The sequence below is a fragment of the Ornithorhynchus anatinus genome, chromosome 19 (assembly GCF_004115215.2).
Source record: "Ornithorhynchus anatinus isolate Pmale09 chromosome 19, mOrnAna1.pri.v4, whole genome shotgun sequence".
In the NCBI taxonomy this organism is placed as follows: domain Eukaryota; kingdom Metazoa; phylum Chordata; class Mammalia; order Monotremata; family Ornithorhynchidae; genus Ornithorhynchus; species Ornithorhynchus anatinus.
This window is the reverse complement of record NC_041746.1, coordinates 674,556-700,685: the sequence shown is the minus strand read 5'-3', so window position 1 is coordinate 700,685 and position 26,130 is coordinate 674,556. Positions and strand designations below refer to the sequence as shown.

General features: G+C 60.5%; 1 protein-coding gene across 1 annotated transcript; it reads left to right on the top strand.

Moving 5' to 3' along the window:
* Positions 1–6,286: 6,286 nt before the first annotated feature.
* Positions 6,287–15,413, top strand: RHOU (ras homolog family member U). Its single transcript, XM_029047563.2, has 3 exons — positions 6,287–6,776; positions 8,747–8,805; positions 13,575–15,413. Exons 1-3 carry the CDS (start codon positions 6,527–6,529, stop codon positions 14,049–14,051), a joined length of 786 nt encoding a protein of 261 aa, XP_028903396.1. The 5' UTR covers positions 6,287–6,526; the 3' UTR covers positions 14,052–15,413.
* Positions 15,414–26,130: the final 10,717 nt, after the last annotated feature.

Below are 26,130 nucleotides of genomic sequence, written 5' to 3'. Positions count from 1 at the left end.
AGGGTGGGCGGGGGGTGGGTTCGGGGGGGGGGGGAGGGGAGGGGGCTCACTCTGGGTGCCGAGGGTCGGGAGGGGCCTCACTCCGCCCGGGGCCCGGGCGCCGGCCGGCACAGAGGCTCTTCGGGTGTCCGGTGGAGACCGGTCTCCCGGTTCGGTAAAGCCCTGGGTTCGGAGGCGGGGGCTCCACCTCGTGCCCCCCACCCCCACCCCGCCCGGCACCGAGCTGGCCCCGACGGTGCGGGGAGAGGGGCTTCGGGGGGGCTCCGGGGGCGGGGGGGGGGGGGGCGCGTTTTTCGCCCCGGCCCCTCCCGCCTGACAGCCCCGGGTTAAAGATGTCCCACGGAGGAGAGGCGGCCGGAGCGGGGCCCGCGAGGCCACGGAACCCAAATCGACGACGGAGCGGCCGCTCCCCGGGACGGAGCCGGTCTCTCCTCCAGCCGGATGCGAGGGGGAGAGAAGCGGGCCGGAACGGCCGCTTCCGGGCCTCCCCCGTGCAGGAGCGCGGAGGCCGAAGGAACGGTCGGCCGGAGATTTCTTCCCCAGGCGTCGAGCCGGGGGTCCGGCCGTCCCGGGAGCGGTCGGTTGTGGGGCCGGCGAGGCGGAGCCGGCCGGCCGCCCGTTTCCTCGTTCCGCGTCCCGGAGCGCCAGCGGGGGCCCGGACCGCGTCGTTCCGGACCGACGGAGCCGCCGGGCCGGGCCCGGAGCGTCCCGCGGAGCCTCTGCCGTCCCCGAGGGCCGGTGGGGCTCGAGCAGGGGAGGCCCGGAGCTCGTGTGTCCAGCAGAGGCCGGAGGGGGGGTGGTCACCTGGACGAACTCTGGGAGGGGGGGGAAAAGGCACCAGTCTGCGCCTGACCACCGTTCGGGGGATGATGTGAAAAATGAAACCGGGTCAAGAAAATCTCGTCGCCTCTGGAGTGTGTGGAGCGGAGTGGACTGCTTTATTTACTGCACTGACTGGCCACTTTCTTCCTCCGCTCCTCAAGGCGCGCCGCGTCAAAGGCAGCATCGCAGGCAGAGGAAGTAGATTTCTGGAGGGAGACCGTCCGGGGGAATATTAATAATCGTGCTATTTGTTAAGCGCTTACTCTGTGCCAGGCACTGTGCTCAGCACCGGGGTGGGTCCGAGCAGATCGGGTCGGACACGGTTCCTGTCCCACCTGGGACTCACGGTCTCGATCCCCATTTTACAGATGAGGGAACTGAGGCCCCGCGCAGTGAAGTTCAGTCCTATCTATCGAGCACTTACCGTGTGCAGAGCACTGCGCTAAGCGCCTGGAAGAGTACAGTACGACGGTCAGCAGGCACATTCCCCACCCAAGAGTTGGCAGTCTGGAGGAAGAGACCTGCCCAAGGTCACACAGTAGGCGAGTGGTGGAGCCGGGATTAGAACCCACCACCTTCTGACTTTTCAGGCCTGGAAGCGAGGCTACGGATCCTCTGGGCAATCGTTCATTCCGTCGCATTTATTAGAGGAGCAGCGTGGCTCGGTGGAAAGAGCCCGGCCTGGGGAGTCAGAGGTCATGGGTTCCCATCCCCGTTCGGCCGCTCGTCAGCTGTGTGACTCTGGGCAAGTCACTTCACTTCTCTGTGCCTCGGTTCCCTCGTCTGTCAAAGGGGGATGAAGACTGTGACCCCCCCCACGTGGGGCAACCTGATCACCTCGTGTCCTCCCCAGCGCTTAGAACGGTGCTTTGCGCATAGTAAGGGCTTAACCGACGCCATCGTTATTACTGAGCGCCTACTGTGTGCGGAGCTCTGTACTAAGCGCCTGGGAAAGTGCAAAACAGCAATAAAGAGAGACACTCCCTGCCCACAAAGAGCTCACAGTGTAGAGGGACGGTGGGGGACAGCAGCGTGGCTCAGTGGAAAGGGCCCGGGCTTCGGAGTCAGAGGTCATGGGTTCGATTTCCGGCTCTGCCACTTGTCAGCTGGGTGGCTGTGGGCGAGTCACTTCACTTCTCTGTGCCGCAGTGACCTCATCTGGAAAATGGGGATGAAGACTGTGAGCCTCACGTGGGACCACCCGATGACCCCGGATCTCCCCCAGCGCTTAGAACAGTGCTCGGCACATAGTAAGCGCTTCACAAATACCAACATTATTATTATTTATTGAGGGCGGGGCGCCGTGGTAAGCTCTCGGGAGGGTACAAGAAGACAGACACATTCCCTGCCCCCAGTGAGCTTACAGTCTAGAGGGGGAGACATTAAACGGGCATCTAACGATGGGTATGCGAGGGCCGCGGGGCTGAATAAAGGGAGCAAGTCAGAGCGACGCAGAAGGGAAAAGGAAACGAGGGCGTAGTCAGGGAGGGCCTCTTGGAGGAGACGGGAAGGCTGCGGAAGGGGTGGCGAGTCTTCGTCTGTCGGATACGAGGAGGGAGGGGGCCTGACCCGGGCGAGAGGCCGGCGACGAGAATCCGGCGAGAAGGTTGGCCTTTAGAAGGGTGAAGCGGGCGGGCTGAGTCGGAGCGAGGGCTGAGTCCGGCGCCCCGCACACGGTCAGCGCTCAGTAAATGCAATTGAGTGAAAGAGAGCGGCGAGGTGAGGTAGGAGGGGTCGCGGGGATTACGCGGTGGCCGGACCTCAGCCCCCAGAGCCTCTTGCCGTATAGACCGGTTGGAGGCGGGGTGGCCGGTGGCCTGCCCCGCCCTGCTCGGCGCTGGCCCTCGGCCTCGGCGGCGGGACCGGCCAGTGACCCCCCGGCCGGCCAAACCCTCCCGAAGGCGCCCAGCCTGGGCCTCGGCCAGGACCACCTTCTCGTGCGGCGTCTGATTGTCCACTCGAATGGGGGCAGAAAGGGGACGTCTCATTCTTGTGTCCCTGAGCCCGGTAGGCGTTCGGTACTGCCCTCCGGACCCAGCAGACTCCCAGCACGGTCCTCTGGACGTGGTCAGTGCCCGGTGCTCTGTGAAAAGCTGGTGCTCAGTACGGCGCCCTCCGCAAAGCGGCTGCCCAGTGAATGCTGTCGGCGATGACTCCGGAAGGCGACCGGAGTCTTGTTCGGTTTCCAGTCAGTTCATCGTAATAATAATAAAGCTATTTGATAAGCGCTATGTGCCGGGCACCGCACTAAGTACTGGGGTGGATGCAAGCAAATGGGGTCGGACACCGTCCCTGTCCCAGCTGACGCTCACGGTCTCCATCCCCGTCCTATAGATGAGGGAACCGAGGCCTAGAGAAGAATAATAACGGGATGTGTTAAGCGCTTACTATGTGCCGAGCGCTGTTCTAAGCGCTGGGGGAGACCCGGGGAATCGGGTTGTCCCACGCGGGGCTCCCAGTCTTCATCCCCATTTTCCAGATGAGGTAACTGAGGCGCAGAGAAGCGAAGCGACTCGCCCACAGTCAGCTGACAAGCGGCAGAGCTGGGTTTCAAACTCATGACCCCTGACCCCCCAAGCCCGGGCTCTTTCCACCGAGCCACGCTGCTTCTCGAAGAGAAGTGAAGCGACTTGCCCGAGGTCACACGGCAGACCGGAGGCAGGGCAAGGATTAGAACCCGCGACCTGACTCCCGGGCCGGTGGTCTGTCCGCTACGCCGTGCCGCTTCCCGAGAGAATAACGGACGGACGCCGTCCCTTGCCCAGTCGCGGCGGTGTTGGTGTTTTCCCAGGGCTCCCGGGCCCGACGCTCCCCGGAACCGGCCGGTCCCGAACCCGCCGGGCCGTGCCCGGGCAAGGCAACGAGCCCCCGGCATTCGGGCCCGGGAGGGTGGAGGGGCTCGGCGGGGAAGCCCATCCGCTTCGCCCAAATCTATCCGTTCCCTTAGTCCCCGGCCCCATCGCATCTCGGAACCGCGGAGCGGGCGGAGCGGGCCTGGCCTGAAGCGCTGGGGTTTGAGCCCAGCCTGAGGACCTTCATTTCTGGAACGATCATCCAGTTCGACCGTTTTCATTCCCCTCCGACTCTCGCCTGCTGCGTGACCTCGGCCGAGCGGCTTCCGCCGGGCCTCATCCGTAAAATGGGGATAGACACTGCGAGCCGCCCGGGGGACGGGGACTGCGTCCAACTCCGTGTGCTTGTGTTCGTTCGTTTTTATGGAGCCCTTACTGTGTGCAGAGTAGTTGACTAAACGCTTGGAAAGTTAGAGAAGCAGCGTGGCTCAGTGGAAAAAGCCTGGGCTTCGGAGTCAGAGGTCATGGGTTCGACTCCTGGCTCTGCCACTTGTCAGCTGTGTGACTGTGAGCAAGTCACTTAACTTCTCTGTGCTTCAGTTACCTCATCTGTAAAATGGGGATTAACTGTGAGCAAGTCACTTAACTTCTCTGTGCTTCAGTTACCTCATCTGTAAAATGGGGATTAACTGTGAGCCTCACGTGGGACGACCTGATTACCCTGTATCTCCCCCAGCGCTTAGAACAGTGCTCTGCACATAGTAAGCGCTTAACAAATACCAACATTATTATTATTATTAAAGTACGATTCGGCAGTAGACACCATCCCTCCGGGCCACCCCAGCGCTTAGTACAGTGGCTGGCACGTGGTAAGCGCTTTGTCAGGCGCTATTATTATTAATAAGTGCCTGGGACAGTACAGTGTAACAGTAAAGAAGCAGCGCGGCTCAGGGGAAGGAGCACGGGCTTGGGAGTCCGAGGTCAGGGGTTCGAATCCCGGCTCTGCCGCTTGTCAGCTGTGTGACTGTGGGCAAGTCACTTCTCTGGGCCTCAGTGACCTCATCTGTAAAATGGGACTGTGAGCCCCATGAGGGACGACCTGATTACCATGTGTCCCCCCCAGCGCTTAGAACAGTGCTTTGCTCACAGTGCTTAACAAATGCCAACATTATTATTATTATTATTATTATTAAACAGACCCATCCCTGCCCACAACGAGCATCATGCGACAGGCTCCGCTCTCCCTCACCCCGGAGGGCGCGGAGACACCAAGAAAAGATTCCCAATCAATCCATCCTATTTAGGGGAGCAAGGTGGGGGGGGGGATTTCCGAGCGGGGTGAGGCCCTCGGCCTCCAAAGAGGGAGTCGGCCAAACAGCGACTCTGCCCCCCCTTCCAAGCCCTACTGAAGGCACACCTCCTCCAAGAGGCCTTCCCAGACTGAGGCCCCCCCTTTTCCTCCGCTCCCCCTCCCTCCCGCGTCCCCTCCACTCGCTCCCCTTGCTCTGCCCCCCGCCCCACAGCACTTCCGCACACACCTATAGCTCTTTAATTCTATTTGATATCGATGCCTGAGCAGCGCGGCTCAGTGGAAAGAGCCCGGGCTTGGGAGTCAGGGGTCGTGGGTTCTAATCCCGGCTCCGCCGCTTGCCAGCTGTGTGACTGTGGGCAAGTCACTTCGCTTCTCTGGGCCTCAGTCGCCTCATCTGTAAAATGGAGATCAAGACTGTGAGCCCCACCTGGGACAACCTGGTCGCCTTGTATCCCCCAGCGCTTAGAGCGGTGCTTCGCGCATAGTAAGCGCTTAACATATACCAACATTTATTTTATTTTTATGTCTTTCTCCCCCCCCCCTTCATTCAGTAGTACTTACTGAGCGCTGACTATGTGCCGGGAACTGTACTTGACTGTGAGCCCAGCGTGGGCAGGGATTGTCTCTAATAATAATAATAATGTTGGTATTTGTTAAGCGCTTACTATGTGCCGAGCACCGTTCTAAGCGCTGGGGTAGACACAGGGGAATCAGGTTGTCCCACGTGGGGCTCACAGTCTTCATCCCCATTTTACAGATGAGGTCACTGAGGCACCGAGAAGTGAAGTGACTTGCCCAAAGTCACACAGCTGACAAGTGGCCGAGCTGGGATTCAAACCCGTGACCTCTGACTCCAAAGCCCAGACTCTTTCCATTGAGCCACGCTGCTTCTCTATTGGTGCATTGTACCTTCCAAGCGCTTAGGACAGTGCTCTGCACACAGTCAGCGCCCAATAAATATGAATGAATGAATGAATGAATGAATGAATGAGGTCCTGGCGGTTTCCGCGCCGGTCCTGCGGCCGCCGGATTCCCCGGGCCCCGCCCATCCCGGCCCAGGCCGCCCCGGGGGGGGGGTCTGACGTCACTCGGGGTCGGGGAGCGGTGCCTGACGTCACTCGAAGGGGAGGGGTGATATCGGTCGGGGGGGGGCAGAGTCCGACGTCAGCCGGGGAGCGCTGATTGGTCGGGGGCGAGGCCTGACGTCGCGCGGGGCCGGGAGAGCCCTGATTGGTCGGGGGCGGGGCCTGACGTCACCCGGGGCCGGGGAGCGGCGATTGGTCGGGGCCGGGGCCGGTCCCGGCCAATGGGCGGGGGGCGGGAGGGGAAGCCCCGGGAGGGGCAGGGGGCGGCCGGCAGGGGGCGCCGCGCCCGCCGGGGCACGTTATGTCATCGTGAAGCGGCGGGGCGCCGGCCCCGACCCCGTCCCCGGCCCCGACGGGCTGCTCTGCAGCTCCTGCTCCTCCTCCCGCTCCTCCCGCACCTCCCGAGGGCGTGGCGGCGGGCGGTGCGGGCCGGCGGTTGCCGCTCCGGCTCGGGGAGCGTCCGTCCGTCCGTCCTTCCTTCCTTCCTTCCGTCCTTGTCTTCCTCCCCCGGCCCCATGCCGCCGGACCAGCGAGCCCACCCCTACCTGGGCCAGGCGGGCCCGGCCGCCTGCCAGGTGCCGCCGGTCCCGCCGCGCCGCCTCCGCCGGGGCCCCGGGACCGACCCCGCCGCCGCCGCCGCCGCCGCCGGCCTCAAGTGCGTGCTGGTGGGCGACGGCGCCGTGGGCAAGACCAGCCTGGTGGTCAGCTACACCACCAACGGCTACCCCACGCATTACATCCCCACCGCCTTCGACAACTTCTCCGGTGAGCGCCGCGCCGGGCGGGACCGGACGGGACCGGGCGGGACCCTCCCCCTTGCCCCCGATTTTCGGGGACCCCCCGCGCCCCCTTCCCTTCCCCTCCCCTCCCCCCCCGGGCGTGAAAATGCCCGCGGAGCAGCCTGCCTCCTTCCCCCCTCCCCCACCGCCTGCATTCATTCCTTCGTCCTTATCGAGCTCCCACTGTGTGCAGAGCACTGGGCTGAGCGCTCGACGCGGACAAACAATTGGGCGCTTCCCACCCCGGAGCTCCATCCTGCATCCCGGCCCTTCCTCCTTCTCCTCCTCCTAATGATGGCATTTGTTCGATAGGATTTATTGAGCTCCCACTGTGTGCACAGCACTGGGCTGAGCCTCGACGCGGACAAACGATTGGGCACTTCCCACCCCGAGGCTCCATCTTGCATCCCGGCCCTTCCTCCTCCTCCTAATGATGGCATTTGTTCGGGAGGATTTATTGAGCTCCCACTCTGTGCAGAGCACTGGGCTGAGCGCTCGATGTGGACAAACAATTGGCCACTTCCCACCCCGGAGCTCCATCCTGCATCCCGGCCCTTCCTCCTCCTCCTAATGATGGCATTTGTTCGGGAGGATTTATTGAGTTCCCACTCTGTGCAGAGCACTGGGCTGAGCGCTCGATGTGGACAAACAATTGGCCACTTCCCACCCCGGAGCTCCATCCTGCATCCCGGCCCTTCCTCCTCCTCCTCTTAATGATGGCATTTGTTCGATAGGATTTATTGAGCTCCCACTCTGTGCAGAGCACTGGGCTGAGCGCTCAACACGGACAAACAATTGGCCACTTCCCACCCCGGAGCTCCGTCCTGCATCCCGGCCCTTCCTCCTCCTCCTAATGATGGCATTTGTTCGGTAGGATTTATTGAGCTCCCACTCTGTGCAGAGCACTGGGCTGAGCGCTCGATGTGGACAAACAATTGGCCACTTCCCACCCCGGAGCTCCATCCTGCATCCCGGCCCTTCCTCCTCCTCCTAATGATGGCATTTGTTCGATAGGATTTATTGAGCTCCCACTCTGTGCACAGCACTGGGCTGAGCGCTTGGACTGGGCAGTTCGGGCAACAGAGACGATCCCTGCCCATTGATGGGCTCACAGTCTAATTTATTGAGCGCTTACTATGTGCCAAGCGCTGCCCTAAGCGCTGGGGGGAGACAGGGTCATCGGGCGGTCCCCCGTGGGGCTCACGGTCTTCATCCCCCATTTTACGGATGGGGGTCCCCGAGGCCCGGAGAAGGGAAGAATAATAATAATGGTGGTATTTGTTAAGCGCTTATTATGTGCCGAGCACTGTTCTAAGCGCCGGGGGTGGATACAGAGTCATCAGGTGGTCCCATGTGGGGTTCACAGCTTTAATCCCCATTTGACAGATGAGGGAGCCGAGGCCCAGAGAAGGGAAGAATAATAATAATGTTGGTATTTGTTAAGCGCTTACTATGTGCCGAGCACTGTTCTAAGCGCTGGGGTTGGATATAAGGTCATCAAGTGGTCCCAAGTGGGGCTCACAGCTTTAATCCCCATTTGACAGATGAGGGAACCGAGGCCCAGAGAAGGGAAGTGACTTGCCCAAAGTCACCCAGCTGACAAGTGGAGGAGCCGGGATGCCCAGCCCGGGCCGAGGGGCCGCCCGGGGTCCGGTGCCCACGCCGCCCTCGTTCATTCAGTCCTATTTGTTGGGCGCTTACTGTGTGCCGAGCACTGGACTGAGCGACTGGAAAGCACAGTGCGGCGATAGAGACGATCCCGGCCCTCGACGGGCTCCCAGGCTAGGGAGGGGGAGACTGGCGTCAGTCCAAGTAAAGAGGCGTCGATATAAATGAATAGAATTATAGAAGCATTTGTTTGTTGTTCGTTTGTATACGTAAGTGTTCTGGGGTGGGCAGAGGGGCTGGCTCCTGACCGCTGTCTTCTCTCTGAGCTGTGCTTTCTCCTCTCTTGAGCTGTGGTGTCCGTGGACGGCAGGCCGGTGCGGCTCCAGCTTTGCGACACGGCGGGACAGGTCAGTACCGGGCACCCCCATCCCCATCCCCACCCCCACCCCCGGGCTCGTGGGCCACTGGCCCGGACCGTTTGGCTCCTCGCCCCGGCCGGGGAAGATAGGGACCGGCGTGGCCTATTTCCACCCCGCCCCCCGCCAGTCCCGGAGAATGGATTTCCCTCCTGGGATGAGCCTTGAAAGAAAGCTCTATTGTTAGCCCCTTACCGTTGTATCCATTACACGCTCACTCTGTGCCAAGCCCTGCGCTCGGATCTGGAGCGGGGAACGAGACAAACAGATGGGTCCCGGGCCCTGTCCCGCAGGGGGGCTGAGAGGGAGGGAGAGCAGTCATTCCCCTTTCGCAGAGGGGTGAAGTGACTCGCCCGAGGTCACACGGCAGGCCAGGGTGGGGTCTCCTACGCGGGGTCCCCTTCCACCGACCGGCTGTCTTTCCCACTCGGAGGCATGACGCCTTAAATTCTCGGAAACTTAGATCAAACATCTGAGATAAATCCCAGCTCTTGGATTTTGGCATCGTCATAAAGCCGTAGGAGGGGGACCCTGCCCCTTAAGGCTTATCGGGGCAATCCGTGGGGGCTATTTGCTGGCCACCTGCTGTGGGGAGGCTTGTTATCGGCGGAGCCTCTTTCATTCATTCAATAGTATTTATTGAGCGCTTACTATGTGCAGAGCACTGTACTAAGCGCTTGGGATGAACAAGTCGGCAACAGATAGAGACGGTCCCTGCCGTTTGACGGGCTTACAGTCTAATCGGGGGAGACGGACAGACGAGAACAATGGCACTAAACAGCGTCAAGGGGAAGAACATCTCGTAAAAACAATGGCAACTAAATAGAATCAAGACGATGTACAATTCATTCCGTTGGCCTTCCCATCCGTCAGTGAGCCGATGGCTCACTTACGATGGCTCACTTACGGTGAGAGCACTCGGGAAAGTACAATATAACGGAGTTGGTGTCCCCTGCCCACCTAGAGCTTAGGGTCCGGCCTCGTTTTTCCCGCTCCTTCAGTCGGGTCGGTCGGATGTGTGCGGAGCACTGTACCGAGCGCTTGGGAGAGTACGATATAGCAGTCGGCGGACACGTTCCCTGCCCACAAGGAGCTTACATTCCAGAGAGCCGAAGGCACGCCGCTTTCAACCCCTCCGGATCTCCGTGTGGCCGTGGGACGGGGGGGCTGAGCTGAGGACCCCCCGGGAGACCCCCAGCGAGAGCTTCTCCTTGCTGTGACTTTGGGCAAGTGACTTAACTTCTCTGTGCCTCAGTTACCTCTTCTGTAAAAGGGGGGGGGGGTGAAGCCTTTGAGCCCCACGTAGGGCACCCGATTATTGTGTATCTCCCCCAGCGTTTAGAACAGTGTTTGGCACAGAATAAGCGTTTAAATATCGCTGTTATTATTATTATTACAGTGTAACACGTGTGATAGACCCATTCCCTGCCCCCAGAGATCTTGCAATCTAGAGGAAGATGTGTATTTAAGTACCGGAGTGTGAGGACCTAGGGGTTGGAAAGTGCTGGGGTGGGATTTGGGGAGATAAAAGACGGGGGGAATTAGGGAAGACCATCTGGAAGAGGTGTGATTTCAGGAGGGCTTTGAAGACGGGGAGAGCAGTGGCCTGCTGGATGAGAAGGGGGGAGGGCGTTGAGCTCAGAGGTTGGTGATAAAGGAGTGAGAGGGAGGCAGGGAGAGTAGGTTTGGCTTGAGAGGATTGAAGAGAGAGAGGAGCAGCCGGTAAATAAAAGGGAGAGAGCCAATTGGACGGGGCACGGACCCTGGAGAGATTGACCGGTGTGGGATGACCCGTCCACGTGACCCAGAGGGGAGGGTTTGACCTCGGCCGTCCCACCGGGACTCGGGTCAGGGACCGGAGCCACGGGGCGGTGAGGACGTGGACGCAACGACGCGGTTGTCGTGTCCTCGGACGTGGGGGCCCCCCCAGCTCTGTCCAGGATCCCTGGCCTCAGGCGCCCAGCTGAGCAGGACCTGGGAGTCTGACCTGTGGAAGCCCCTCCTCATCTCCTGTTAGGGCCGGGGGACTGTTCAAGGGAAGGAGCAGTTGGCTCAGCGTCCCCGCTCCTCCTTTGGCGACTGAGGCCAGAAAGGCTTGGCAAGGGTCACTGTCTTCATTCATTCATCGTTATATTTTTCGAGCTCTTATTCTGGGCAGAGCACTGTACTTAAGCGCTCGGGAGGGTACAGTATATAACAATAGAGACATCCGTTCCCTGCCCACAATGAGTTTACAATCTAGAGGTCCTCCAGAGGCATTGATATAAATAAATTACGCCTAGGTACACAAGTGCTGTGGGGCGACGAATAAAGGGAGCGAGTCAGGGAGAGGCAGGAGGGAGTGGGAGAAGAGGAAAGGAGGGCTTAGTCAGGGAAGGCTTCTTAGAGGAGATGGGTCTCCAAAAAGGCTTTGAAGCGGGGAGAGAGTCAACGTCTGTCGGATTTGAGGAGGGAGGGCGTTCCGGGCCAGACCTGGCCCCCGCCACTTGCCCCACGCGTCTGCTGACCCTGGAAGTCTCTCTGGGTACGTGTCAGCGGCCGCTTCGTGTGGCGGGCGCTCCCCCAGGACCCTGCTGGGGCTGGCAGAAGTGCCCTTTGGGCTCCCGTCGATGCCGGGCCTCGGCCAATCGATCGTTAGTATTTATCGAGCATTTGCTGTGTGCGGAGCCCTCGTACTAGGCGCTCGGAAGAGTCCGGTACAACCGAGTCGGTAGACCCAGAGCTCCCTGGGGATTGGCGGAAGCCGCCGGCTGCCTCAGGGCCGCCTCCCTCCTCGTCGGGCTTCACCGCCAGCCACTTCCTCCCCGGCCCACCTTCCCACCTTGCCTTATTCCCTGCCTCCCCCCGTCCCCTCGATCCGCCGGACCCCAGCTGCCCCCCAGCTTCAAAGCCTCCTGCAGCCCCTCCTCCAGCGGGAGGTCTTCCCTGGTTGATCCGCCCGCCCCTTGTCAAGAGGAGGGGGAGGCGAGAGGAGGGCGGGCAGAACAAGGGATGCCTAGGACAGGAGGGCGGGGGGGTCTCGGGGCGCCCTCGCCGTCCCGCCCGGGAGAGGGTCCCAGGCCCTTCGCCCGTGGCCTCTCGTCCCTGGGGCGTCGGCGCCGATGCTGGATCTCCGACCCGTTGCCGTGACGGTGTCCGGTTTCGCTGTCGCTGCCAGGATCCGGCGGGGGCGGGAGAGGGGGAGTTGGGGCGAGGCGGGGGAGGGGGCCGGCTATTAGAGCCTCGCCGCTCCAGTTCCCAGACTCCGTGGAACCAGGTCTGTCCTGGTGGGACCAACGGAGCTGATGGGTTTCCTGGCCCGCGGGAGGATGGAGGCCGTCCTGAGAGAAACTGACCATCGGTCCCGCCTCCGCTGGACCGCGGCCACGACGCTTTTTGGGTCGGGGTCAACGGCGGGCCTGGAGAGGATAGGACGGGGGAAGAAATGCTTCCATTCTCTCTCCCCCGGCGTCCCCGGCACGGCCAGAACCTGTCGCGTGCCGGCCGTGGGGTCGGACGGGTTGAACGGGCCCTGCTGGGTCACCCGGGGAGGGTCAGAAGGGCTGGAGGGTCCATCCCTAACGCCGAGGGCGGGGGTGACCGGCACCCAGCGAGACCCGGCCGGGCCGGGCCGCGGGAAGCTCCGTGTCCCCTGGGAGGGGTCGGCTGTCGACGTCTGTCCCCGTGTCGGCCTCGACCTCTGCTCTGCGGGAGGGGTCCGCGTAGGGGAAGGGGTTGGCTAAAGAGGGAAGCGAAGAGCTTGTGTGCACAAGCGTGCGCGCGCGCACACACTCTCACACTCATCCTCTGGAGGACTGAGCCCAATAGGCTCCCGTCTGTCCCTCCTTCGCCCTGACCTACTTCCGCCGCTCAGGGCTGGGACTCTCGGGGCAGCGTGGGCAGGGGGCGGGCGGCAGGAGCGGGGGATGGCGGTGGCCGACCCAGACCCCCAAGCCGGAGAGAAGACCTGCCCCATCCCCCCGGCCGTGGGAGAGGCTCGGCCTCCCGCCAGGCAGCGACTCAGGGTTGGGGACGACCCGGGCAGAGCTGGACACGTCTTTATTTGTCGGCCGTAAAGTACGGCTGCCCTCAATCCCTCTTGCTGTTATTACTGTCGTCGTGATTACTCCTCCTCCTCCATCTCCTCCTACTCGGATTCATCTCTCGCCTCGCTTCCCCGGCCACCACCGCTTCAGCCTCGGGGCGGGAGGTCGCCTAGGCCCGTGGATGCTCACATCCCCGTTGCTCCTGGGCTCGGACTGTGGTGTTCTTTCGCTTAAGCCCCGACCCCCGCGCAGGTCCTCCTTTCCCTTCTTCCCCCTGCCTAGGGCCCATTTTAGTGTCTCCCTCCTCCTCAAGAGCAGGGATCGTGTCTGCCAACTGCCTGGTGCGTTCCTCCAGCGCTCGGCACAGCGCTCTGCTCGGAGGAGGTGCCCTGCCGACGTCACCGATGGGTGTTGGGTGTAGGACTGGCCCCCGGCCTCCCTGGGAGCCCCGACTCTGAAATGACCACCGAGGCGTGAGCCGGTCCGGGACCGTAAGCTGTAAGCGTGCCGTGGGCGGGGAGCGTGTCGGTTTTATTGTGATTATACTCTCCCAGGTGCTTATTCCAGTGCTCCGTACAGGGTAAGCGCTCAATAGATACGACTGACTCACCTGCCCCTCCGCGCCCAGCCGCAGCCTCGGCTCCCGTGCGCCGGGGGTGGGGGTCGGGGGGGTGTCTGTGAGTGAGTGAGTGAGTGTGTGCGCGGTGTGACCTCGTGGCCGTGCTTGTCTTGCAGGACGAGTTTGACAAGCTGCGGCCCTTGTGCTACGCCCACGCGGACGTCTTCCTGCTGTGCTTCAGTGTGGTCAGCCCCGCTTCCTTCCAGAACATCCGCGAGAAGTGGGTCCCCGAGGTCCGGCGCCACTGCCCCGGGGCCCCCGTGGTCCTGGTGGGGACCCAGTCCGACCTGCGCCAGGACGTCGGCGTCCTCATCGAGCTGGACCGGGGCCGGGAGAAGCCGGTGGCCGGCCGGGCGGCCCGGCTCTGCGCCGACGAGGTCGGGGCCGCCGCCTACGTCGAGTGCTCGGCCTTGACGCAGAAGAACCTGAAGGAGGTCTTTGACGCCGCCATCTTGGCGGGGATCCGCTTCTCCGACGCCCAGCAGCAGCACCAGCACCAGCAGCAACCGCCAAAGAAAGCCAAGAGCAGGACTCCGGACAAAATGAAAACCCTGTCCAAAGCTTGGTGGAAAAAGTACTGCTGCCTGGCGTAGCACCCCCGGCCCCGGACACGGCGGGCTGGATGGCGGAACCCACGGTAGCTGAGCGGACCGTGGTTTCAGTGTATTATAGTGACTGTACAGATGGCGGAGAGAGAGAGGGTGTGTGTGTGCGTACGTAGGGCTCCGTTCCCGGTCTCCATCTCTGGCGGTCTCTCCGGGCCCGAGAAGGCACCCTCAAGGACACCAGCGGTCTCCTAACCCCGGGCCTCCAAGTCGTCCCCTCCCGCGGTGGGGAGGACGGTCCGTGGCCGGGCCGTGGAAGCGACGGGAATTCCGGGCCGCGTGACGGTGTGTCTGTGGACGGGGGCGGGGAGCAGAGAGGCGCCGACGGAGGGGCGGAGACCCCCGTGGAGTCACTGCCGTCAGAAAGGGCTCCCTCCCCCCGGTGCCAACCACTGGGCAGGGGGCGGGCACGAAGTCCAGGGGGCTGGCTCGCTGGCGGGTAGGGAGAGAAGGAGTCGGGATGGCGGAGGGGGCCTTCCTGAGAGAGCTCACCCTCTTTTCTCCCATGGCTCCTGGAGCCTGGACAAACTGCTGATCAGAGATGAAGCTTCCCAGCACAACGTGAGAGGATGAAGAGGATCTGCACCCCCCTGCCCGCCTCCCCCAAGTCAGGAGATGGGTGCCCAGCTAATCCACTTTTCTGGAGTTCCTCGTTCACGGAGGCAATCCCGGTCATCCCATGTCAGTCGCTACGCACAACTCCTCACGGCTCTAGGGTGCGGCGCCCCGGGGGCAGCATCCTGCCTCCGTTCCCAGGCAGAGAAAGGGCCACCCTGAAGCGGCTCGGTCGGGAGGGCCGGAGTCGACTCCCAAAGCTCCAAAGGGATCAGTGGCCGTGGCGCTCCGGAATCGGAGCCACCCTGGCTGATCCCACCTGGTTTCGCCCCCTCCTCTGGGCGTCCGAGGGGGGGACGGGGTGGGACACGTCCCAGAACCAGGGCGCGTGTGTCACGTGTGCGCCTCAGGCGGCCAGCCCACTTCCAGAGCCAGAAAAGGTTCTTGTTCTCCGGCTGGCGTCCCCGAAGGAGATTTCGTAATCCATCCTTGTGTGCACGAGCCCGTCTCCGAGCGTGGCACGTGCCGACCTCCGAGCGTGGCGCGTGCCTCTCACGTCCCGACCTCGTTCCGTTCTCCCCATCCTGGGCCCGCCGAGGTCCCGGGCCAGTCGGGCGTTCTCTGGAATGTCTCCTCCGCCGTTCTGGAAAGGAGACGGGTGTTTCGCAAGCCAAAAAGAGGAGACATTCCTCCACGTCGTCCGATCCGTCACGTGCCTTACGGGGTGGTGGTTTCGCGGCGAGGACTCTGAGCCGGGTTTTGTTTGAAAAGGAGATAAATGAGGTGTGAGGCCGAGTCCCGCGTGTGCGTGTGTCTGTCGCTGGTCGCCGGCCTCTCCGAGAGCGGGCTTCGGGAATCGGGCGGGACTCCCGGGCGGGGTTCGGGCTCCGCGGCCCGCGAGGACGGTGTCTGGGTGCCGCGGGGGCTCTCGGCCGAAAGAGGAGTTGCTCCGCCTCCTCTTGAGAAGGGATAGATGGGGTTGGGCGATGGGGATTGGACTCCAGGGTGGTGAGGGCTTCCAGGGGGGAAGGGCTTTCCTGGGTTCTGCCATTCCCAAGGGGTGGAACCCCTACCCGCCTCCAGTGGGGGCCTGAACCAGCCCGTGAGAGCGAGGGGGCCGAGGGGGTGGGGGCAGCGGGGCTTCGCCCCGCAGAAGACCTCTGACACACCCTCACTTGGCTCCGATGTTTCGTCCTACGAGGGGGCTCTGCCGGCTGAACTCGAACCGGCACGCGGCCAAGTGCGTGGGTCACTCCCCTGCGGGCTCAGTCGGTCAGTCGGTGGTATTTATGGAGCGCTTACGGTGTGCAGAGCGCTGTACCAAGCGCTTGGGAGACTAGGATAGAACAGTATAACAGACACGCTGGGATGGAGAGGAGACGGTGGAGAGCAGCTGGCCACAACATTCTGTCTGCGTTTCAGAGTTCACTTGGTTTCCAGGGCCTCACCAGCTCCTGGAAGGGAGACACTGCTGCTTTTCTCCCACTCTGACAGAGAGCAGCAGACCTTTCTCACCTGCCTCTCCTACCTGGGCTTTGCCCCATCCCTCCCTCCCTCTCTCTCTCCATCTCTCCCTGGCCAGAACTGGTTAAACTATTGATTCTCCACCCAGAATGGCTCTCGACCCCGGCCGGGAGTTTCCAGGTGTCAGACAGGCCGGACTCCCACCCCCACCCCCCGGCACCCCTCACCTTCGCTTCCTTTAATCCCTGCTCAATCAATCAATCGATGGTATTTATTGAGCGCTTACTATGTGCAGAGCACTACTAAGCACTTGGGAGAGTACAGTACAAGAGAATTAGCAGACACGTTCCCTGTCCGTAAGGAGCTGAGAGTCTAGAGGGGGAGAAAGACTGCCACTCGTCTGTTGTGTGACTTTGGGCAAGTCACTTAGCCTCTGTGCCTCAGTACCCTCTTCTGTAAAATGGGGAGTAAGACTGTGAGCCCTATGTGGGACTGGGACTGTGTCCAACCCTATTTGCTTGGATCTATCCCAGTGCATAGAACAGTTCCTGGCACATAGTAAGCACCTAGCAGATACATTTATTATTATTATTATTATTATTAACATGTCCGGGCCACAGCCCTTCACCTGGTGAGGTTACTGAGGCTAAGGCTGCTAAGCCGCCCTCCCTGCGATGGAGTCCCCCTTCCACTCCCCAATTCCTTCTGCTCCCTCACTTCCACCCCGACCCCTCGGGCCACCAGCCCTCGAGCCATCGATGCGGGGTCCGTACCGAGTGCCCGCTCGGCGTGAGGTGCCCTCCCGACGGCTTGGGCGAGCTCAGCAGCAGCAAGGCCCACAGTCCCCGCCCTCGGGGAGCTGACCAAGTAGCAGAGAAGATGGAGGTGTATATGCCACAAGCGGGATCGGCACCGGCCGCCGGCCAGTCGAGCGAACGGGCGGACCCAAGGTCTGCGGTCGGAAAGGGGCCGAGCTGCCGGGCGCGGCTGGAAGTGATGAACCCAACCAGGAACCACCAGACGGGAAGAGATGCGGGAGGGCCGGCGTGGGCGGCACATTCATTCGATCGTATTTATTGAGTGCTTACTGTGGGCAGAGCACTAAGCGCTTAAAAAGGCACACGAAAGGCCGCGAGACAGTGCGGTCTGATGGAAAGAGCCCGGGCCTGAGAATCAGATGACCTGGAGTCTAATTCTGACACGGCCACTTTTTTATGGTATTTGTTACGAGTTAACTAGATACAAGTTAATTAGGTTGGAAGCGGTCCCCTCTATAAGTTTGTTGTGGGCAGGGAATGTGTCTGTGCAACCGTACTCTCCCAAGTGCTCAGCACACAGTAAGTGCTCAGTAAATACAATCAACTGACTGGAGCCCAGGGGTCGGGCGCCCAATTAAAGGAGGGTTGTTCCCAACACAGGGCATGGGGCTCGGGGGCAGGTGGCAGCCGGAAAGGCAAATGAAAAAGGGCCCCCAGAGAGAGCAAGGCGAGGGAGCCGGGATCGGTCACAGCCGACCTGCTCAGCCCGGCCCTGGCCGCGCTTGTCTGCTGGGTGACCCTGGGCACATGACTTAACTTCTCTGTGCCCCAGTTAGCTCACTGTAAAAATGGGGATGAAGACTGGGACCCCCATGTGGGACATAGACTGTGTCCAACCCGACCCCAGTGCTTACTACAAGTGCCTGGCACATAATGAGCACTTAACAGATACCATCAAATTAAAAAGAACTTACGATCAAGGTGTCCGGGGATACGATCTTTATTGCTCCGTTGCACTGTTCTCTCCCAAGTGTTTAGTACCCTGCTCTGCACACGGTAAGTACTCAATAGATGCCATTGATTGATTACCCTAAAATTGCCCACCTCTAAATCCCGTTTCCAAGGTGAGGGTTCAAACTATAAGAAGGTCCTATCTGTGTAAGGTGCCTTTCTAGATCCAGCAAGATGGAAGGACGCGGGCTACATCCCCTTATCTGCTCCCCGTGTTTGTGTTTGGGGTTGGGCGGTGGCTCTGGAGATGGGAGACCTCTGGTTAACCACGCAGTTGGCACAAACTGAAGCCCAGCTCTCTCCCACCCACCCCCACCTCCCCACCCTCTATGTGCACTGGCAGATTTTCCATGGAAGAAGTCACAAAGGAATTCTCTGCTCTCCCGCCGTTCTCCGGATCTTAACCTGGGCCTGTGATGTCCGGGGAGGTGAGGATGTAAGTGGGTGTGTGATTTCAGTGTGAGAGGTAGGTGCCGGGGGGCGCGGGGGACGCAGTCAGTGTACGTTTTATATTTGTTTGCGTGTGATGATGTCAGGATGTGGATTTGTGTGGGAGAGGGCTGGGGGACGGGGTGAATTCTGTATACAGGTGTGTAATATCCCTCAGGAGTCCTTATTAATAATGAGGTATTTGTTAAGCGCTTACTATGTGCCAAGCACTGTTCTAAGTGCTGGGATAGATACAAGGTAATCAGGTTGTCCCGTGTGGAACTCGCAGGCTTCATTCCCATTTTACAGATGAGCGTTTATTGAGCGCTTATTGCGTGCTGAGTGCTGTACTAAGTGCTTGGGAGGGTACAATATAACAGACACACTCCCTGCCCACAGTGATCTAAAAGTCTTGTGTCTGTGTGTGTGATAGGGTGTGTGTGGGCGGGGGGGGTGTCAGGTTGTTATATGAGTGTATGTTATGTCAATGTGTGAATTTGTGGTGTGAGGTCAGTTGTGAGTTTTGCATAATAATAATATGATGATTATGATGTTTGTTAAGTGCTTACTATATGCCAAGCACTGTTCTAAGCACTGGGGTAGATACAAGGAAATCAGGTTGGTTACAGTCCCTGTGCTTCATGGGGCTCACAATCTTGATCCTCATTTTGTAAAGGAGGGAACCGAGGCCCAGAGCAAAGTCACTTGCCCAGGGTCACACAGCAGACAGGTGGCAGAGCCGGGAGTAAAACCCTCGACCTCCGACTCCCAGGCCGGTGCTCTTTCCACTAGGCCATGTTGCATGTGAGTGTGTGTGTGATGCCGTGATTTAAGATGTGGGGATGGGGCGCGTCTTTGTAACAGAGACACCCGGTCCCAGGTGAGGGTTCGGTCCAGACCTGCCTTCCTCACTGCTCTCTCCCCCAAGGAGCCTTCTCGGCTTGGGCTTTTTTACAAGCCCTCTTAGCTCCTCTCCAGCGCCAGTCTGCGCAGCCCACGGGCCCCGAGGGGTTGAGCAGGGCACCGGGCTGGGCACCGGGGTGGCCGGAGAGGAGCAGAAGGTGTGCCGGGACCATCGCCCCATCGTCCCGTCGTTCCAGCCTGGGCCTGGCCAGGAGCTGGCGGTAGCTCTGAGGGCTTCCTTACGTATAAATGACAGCCTGGGGCATCCATCAATCAATAATCGATCAGTAACAGAAGAAGTGAGTTTTCTACCTGCTGGAGAATGAAATGAGGGGAAAACAGTGGTGAGGGGGTGGAGGGGGAGTCGGTCGGGATAGGCCTCCTGGAGGAGGGGGTAGGACTGCAAGAAGCCTGTCGGTGCTCAGGATGGGGCGAGGCCTCAGTCAGAACTCAAGGAATCCCGAGGATGGGTGTCCGGAGAGGGACCGAGGGAGGCGGGAGAGGTAGAGGAGAGAGGAGGGTAGTCCCGGAAACCAGGAAGAGCGGGTCTTCAAAGGGTGGAGAGGCGGGTCTCACCCTCAGCTCAACCCCTGGAGAGAGGCCCCCGTCCAAGTGGCTGCGGGGAGGGGGGGTGCGCAAGCATATGTGTGTGTGCGTGTACCACCCTGCCCCTGCCCCCACCCCTCCCCCTCCCCCGCCGAAGACACCGTGTCAGGGAGTTGTGTCTCCACGATTAGAACTGCACATCTGGAAAGTGTTAATCCGACGAGGGCCGGCCGGAGTGCTGGGGGCTCCTGGACCACAATGATCCATTTTCCGCCTGTTTTCTCCCGAGATAAGGACGCTTCCTGTGTTCCCCACCGTCCTTGTCATTCGCCGAAGTAGTTTTTTGGGGTTTTGGGTGTTTTTTAACCAACTCCAAAGAAGAGGAGAGAGCCCCCACCTCGGCACCAACGATCCGGACCCCCCAGTCGTTCCGAGGCTTTTCGTGATGGACCCGCTTCCGAGCATGGAAGCGACACACGGAAAGCTGAGTGGTAGCTAACAGGAGCCAGGAAATTCCCTGGTCTGACCCCACCTGGGTGGAGGGGGGTGAGTCTTGGATCCTCTTCCTCGTCCTCAGTCCCGTGGATGGGCCCGTTCTCGCCGATCCACCCATCGTGCCTCACGGGGCCCGGTCTCCGCTCTCCTTGTCCCGGATAATGAAGCAGCAATAGCTAGAGGCCCACGTGCCGGGCCCAGTCCACTGGGGGGGTCAAGAGACCCCCATAACCAGGGCCCGGGTCGAAGGTCACCCCCCAACCACTCTTCCCATAGTCCCCAGGCGGGCCCACTCATAGCCCCGGATACGGATGTGCAACTTCGAAGCTGGGCGTGTCAGGGGTCCCCTTGGCCTCCGGGGACCGATCGATAGTATTGATCACTTACCTTTGGACAAAGAGGACGCTAGAGTGAGAGGAGGCAGCCTGGCTTACAGTGGGGGGGAAATGTAGTACTGACTATAGTGTTATATTGTACCCTTCCAAGCTCTTACTGCACACGGTAAGCACTCAATAAAATCGACTGACTGACTGAGTCAGGAAATCCTGCTTAATAATAATAATAATACTGGTGGTATTTATTAAGCGCTTACTATGTGCAAATCACTGTTCTAAGCGCAGGGGGGATACAAGGTGATGAGGTTGTCCCACGTGGGGCTCACAGTTTTAATCCCCATTTTACAGATGAGGTAACTGAGGCAGAGAGAAGTTAAGTGAGTGGCCCAAAGTCACACAGCTGGCAAGTGGCAGAGCTGGGATTCGAACCCATGACCTCTCACTCCCAAGCCCGGGCTCTTTCCACTGAGCCACGCTGCTGCTTCTAGTTCCATTTTGCCCCACTTTCTTGCTGGGTGACTTTGAGTAAGCCTCTTGCCCTCCCTGGTTCTCAGTTTCCTCCTCTGTAAAATGGGGTAAAATTCTCTTAGACTGTGAGCCCCGTGTGGAATGGGGACCGTGTGATGGGCCAGCCGGGGGGGATGATGACTGGCCAGGGTAAGTCCCGGGGGCCACCAGATGCCAGCTCCCCGACCAGCCGGCCGGTGAGGCGGGGCCACCGTCTTGGGGCCGGGAAGATGTGGCAGCGGACAGGAGGCCGGGACCTCGGAGGAGAAGCCTGTCCCAAGATCGAGTCGCCGTCAAGGTGTTTGCAAGGTACCACCCTCCCCGGCGGGGTGGGCTGAACTGGGTGGGGGTGGGTGGAGAGGAACGAGGGAGAGGGGTCGGGTAGGGGCGGGGATAGGGCTGGAGCCGGGGAGATTCCCAGGAGGATTCTTATGCCCAGAGAGTGGGGATGGGCGGGCTGGCTGGCTGATTTTTGTAATGCCAGCCCGTGATGCAGAAGGGACTGCACGGGGCTCATGGTCTCCATCTCCATTTTGCAGATGAGGGAACTGAGGCCCGGAGAAGTGAAATGACGTGCCCCAGCTCACACAGACAAGTGGCAGAGCTGGGATTAGAACCTGTGACCTTCTGACTACCAGGCCCGTGCTCTCTCCACTACACCATGCTGCTTCTATTAACAAGGAGGGGGAAGGGAGCGAGGGCAAGGAGAGATTGTTCATCCCAAGCGCTTAGTACAGTGCTCTGCACATAGTAAGCGCTCAATAAATACTATTGAATGAATGAAAGAGATGGGCGGAGGAAGAGGTCCCTGCCTCTTTATGGTGCTCAGCTGAACCTCCTTAGGCGACCCTGCCCTGTCCAAACTGGCCTGCCCCCGCCCCATTAAGGGAGGCTGATGGATTCTCCCACCGAGCGAGCGGGCGAGGAGTTATCCGGAGGGGACAACCCACAGGCTGTGAGGGGGCTTCGGGAGGTAAGGGAAAGTTCCGGGAACGGTGATGGCACCTCCAGTTACTGCAGTCGACTCTCCCGTTCCTCCTCCCACCCAGAGCCCAAGGGCTGGGACCCTGGGAGGGGATGGGGCGGTGGGGAGGGCGAGGCCAGTGAGAGCCGGAGGCCTGGACACCTCTGACTGACCTTTGGTCTTTGGAGGTCTGGGGAGGGCCCGGACCCATTGGGCAATAGCTGTTGAAGCAGTGTCACAGGGAGCCGGGAAGGCGGGTGTCTGGGCAGTAATCAGAGGTGTCTTGCCTGCCCTTGAGGAGTTTTACAGTCCAGAGGGAGTCGGGAAGGTGGCAGACAGGAGCACCTGGGCTGGTTAACGGCCTCTTGCCCGTTGATGTTTGGCCGGTGGGACGGGCCAAAATCCAAGAGCCTCCACCTCCACCCCCCGCTGAAAATCTCATCATGCGAGTGAGTGGTCGGAGGGGAAATGACTGTTTCCTGTTTCCCCTGTGGGTCGCTCAGAAGGGGAAATGACATGGCTGCCCCCGCCTGCTGCCCCCAACCCGTACCCACTGCCCCCGCTCCCCTCCTGCTGGGGGTCAGGCAGGCGGCGATTTGGCCGGTGACTCGGTTTCACTGGGACCTCCGGGGCTGGGATCCAGATCCCGTAAACCGTCCCGTCACGGTGTCAGGACCGTGCCGGCCCCAAGTCTGAAGGGCCACACGGTCTTCCCTTGGCGCTGGCCATTGTGAGCTCCTGAATGCTCAGGCCTCGAGGGGCCCGACCCCCAGCTCCTCCCCCACCCCCACCCAAGCACCACCGACAGGGCTTCCGGTGACCAGACTGCCGCCATCCTCCCCTGGAACCCGGACTCCTACGGCAATAATAATAATTGCTCTTCCCCTCCCGGCCCCTCCTCGCCTATCCCGGAGTCTCTTGGTGAAGCAGCCTACACAGGATTCCCAATGAAAATCAACTCTATATGCCTATGGGCACTGATAATAATAATAATAATTCGTTAAGGACTCACTACGTGCCAGGCACTGTTCTAAGGGCTGGGATAGATACGAGCAAATCGGGTAGGATGCGGTCCCTGTCCCACATGGGGCTCACCATCTTAACCCCCATTTTACAGATGAGGGAACTAAGACACAGAGAAGTGAAGCAACTTGCCCAAGGCCACACAGCAGACGAGGGTCAGAACCAGGATTAGAGCTCAGCACACATACACTCGCATAATCCCTACACGAAACTGCGTGCATGACGACATACGTGTGGGGAGGAGGGCTTGAGCGGCCCCCTGAGGGAGGGGCTGTCGTGCTGAGCCCCGGCTCCCGGCCCGCGGTAATACCGGAGGAATGTACCAATGCTACGTTGCGCCTCCTGAAAGGAATTTGGAGCTGAAACTCAGGGGAGGGCCCGGGCTGGACCCCCAACCTTTGACCGGGTGGTGGGAAGTAAAGGCTCTTTTTTCCGTAGGGAGCTGGAAAAGTGACCTGATCCGCCCTGGGTGGAGATGGAGGGCAAAGGTGGGGATGGACGAATGGTTGGGGAAGTGGGGGACAGAGCCAGGGTGAGACTGGGGGGCAGGAGTGGGAAGGGGGTGAAGGGGTGGGAGTCAGGGCCAGAGGGTGGGCCAGAGGTGAGATGGGATGGGGCCAGTGGGTGGGGAGCAAGCAAGCTCCCCAGAAAGCCTCTAGTTCCCACCGTCTGAGCATAATCAGTGACTCCTCTTGACCTCCCTGAGGGTCAGGAATGGTACGTTATCCCCCATTCTTCTTGGGGTTCCCATCAAAGACCCAGAAGACACCCCCTTTAGCCCTCCCAACCCCAAACCCTGATGGCCCAGATCCATCCCTGTTCTAGGCGAGACCTCACGGGGACCACGGGACCAGAGGATCTGGCTTCCACTCCCTACTTGGCCCTCAGCCTGCCGGGTGATCTTGGCAAATCACTTATCCTCTATGGGCCTCAGTTTCCTTGGCTGTTAAATGGTAGTGATCTGCCTCAGTTCTCCATGCCTCCCAGAGTCGGGTGGTGGAGAACTAAGCAGTGCGAAAGTTCTTCGGGACAACAAAGCTACCCTTCAAGCTCAAAGATGCTTCCGATGGTGAAATTGGAAAACCAAGGCTCTTCATAAATCTACAGTCCTATACCCTCATCAGTTGGGTTTTTCTGAGCTGCGAGCTCTGCCCTGTTTGCCTTCCCCTGCCCTACCCTGTTGCTCCCACCTAAAAGCTCCCTCCTCTTTCTGCCTCCCACCCCCAGAAATGGGACAGTAGTTTGGTTTTGGTTTTCCGGGACATTCGCGGCAAACCCTGGGCCATTGTGCACCCTCTCCTCCGCCCCCTCTCCTGTCTTCCTGGCTCCACAGAGACGACCTCTGCCCTCTCGTCACAGGGTGGTCGGGCTCTTCGCAGCTCTGTCCAGTCGGTCACATCTGCCGCTCCCCGTAGACTTTCCAGCTCTGGGCCAGCAGGGGAGGGGGTTGATGAGAAGCCTCGTCCCCTCCCCACTTTGCCTCCTGCCACCCCTCCCCGCTGACCACTGCTCCAAGTCAAAGTCTGGGAAGAAGAGGAGGTGGAGATGAAGAGGGAGAAGAGGAGGTGCAATCAGTTTTTCTTATCCAATCCAGCCGAGCTGATCTCTTGTCTCCAACCAGACGAGGGCCCTTGCCTCGGCTTGAGTCTCCTTCCACTTTTGGGGTCCCAGGCGCCCCTGGGCCAGAACTGTGACCTCAGCCTGGCTCTCACCCCTGGCGGGAGTTGCTATCTGGCCCATGATGCTCTAATGATTGAGGATGTTCCTCCTTGCCTCAAGGGCTCCCTGCTCCCCAGAGAGGCCCCCACCCCGTGATGGAGCGAGCCCCAACCCTTTCCACCCAGCCCAGGGCCAAGGGGCAGGGACTGGAGATGATGGGTTGGGGATGGTGGATATGAAGCGGGGGTTGATCCGTCCACTCGTCCCCAGCCCCTTCCCCACCTCAGCCTCCCGGGGCCGGCGGGGCAACCAATCCTGCAAAGACCAGGTTTGGGGGAGACCAAAAATCACTCTCTCTCCTTCTGTGGTGGCCCCTCTCCTGACCCACCCTGAGGGAGCTGCAAGTCCATCCTCTCAGGCTCTGGGAAAACCCTCCTCTCTGGATCACAACAGCCCCCAGCCCGTCCCGGACTGTTGGCTCCCCTCCAGGCGATTATTTTTTTCAGTGGAAACTTTGAACAAGCTCCACTTGGCAGTTTCCAGATTTGGAAAATACAAACCCTCCGTGTCCCCCTCCCCGCTCAGATAGGTTTCAGGCCTTTGGTGAACTTGGTTAACCCCAGAATCGCCAGGTGGGGAGGTGCAGGCACAGCGAGCAACCGGCAGGACGGGGCAAAAAAAGCCAGGAGTACGTATGGCATCATGCAAACCCTCCCCACTGTCGGGCTCATGGACGTGGTTTTGGCGTTCTGTCAGTGCCTCCTGGGAACTGGTCCCGTCACCAGATTCTGAGCCCGGGGGTCTGGGGCAAAGACCAGGGAGAGCAGCCGCCCCTCGGGCACACCAGTGTCCCAAGGTCCTGCTTGAGAGTGGCTACCGCAGGAAGGAACCAGGTGGCTGTGGGAGGAGAAGGGGCGGGGGGCACGGCACCACACAGCATATCCCACCCCCCAACATGGGTGGCTCGGAGCAGGAGGGTGGGCTGGGCCTCTCCCCCACTCCACCGGTCAGATCATGGTGAGGACGCTGGAGGAGGAGGAGGACATTAGCGGCCAACGAGCTTCCTGAACAGCTCCAATAAGTGCAAGGGAGGAAACCTCAGAGCTGAGGGAGGCGAGGCCAATGTGAGATTTCCAAAGGCTGAGGAGAGGACAGGAGGGGACCGTGGTGGCTGTTAGTGGGAGCGCAGGGGCAGGATTAGAGAGTGAGGGGCGCCGTGCAGGCCACCGGGCCTACTATCCACAATTCCAAGCCCGGCCTGGGTCCCGTAGTCTTCGAAGTCCAAATGGGGCTCGTCCGCGGGTCTAGCTGATGTTACTCCTGGACAGCTGAGACCCGGCTCCGTTCTCCCCTCCCCCACCTCCTGCCCCGTGGACAAGATTCCAGACCGCCAAAATTTTCTATAAAAACATTCAGTC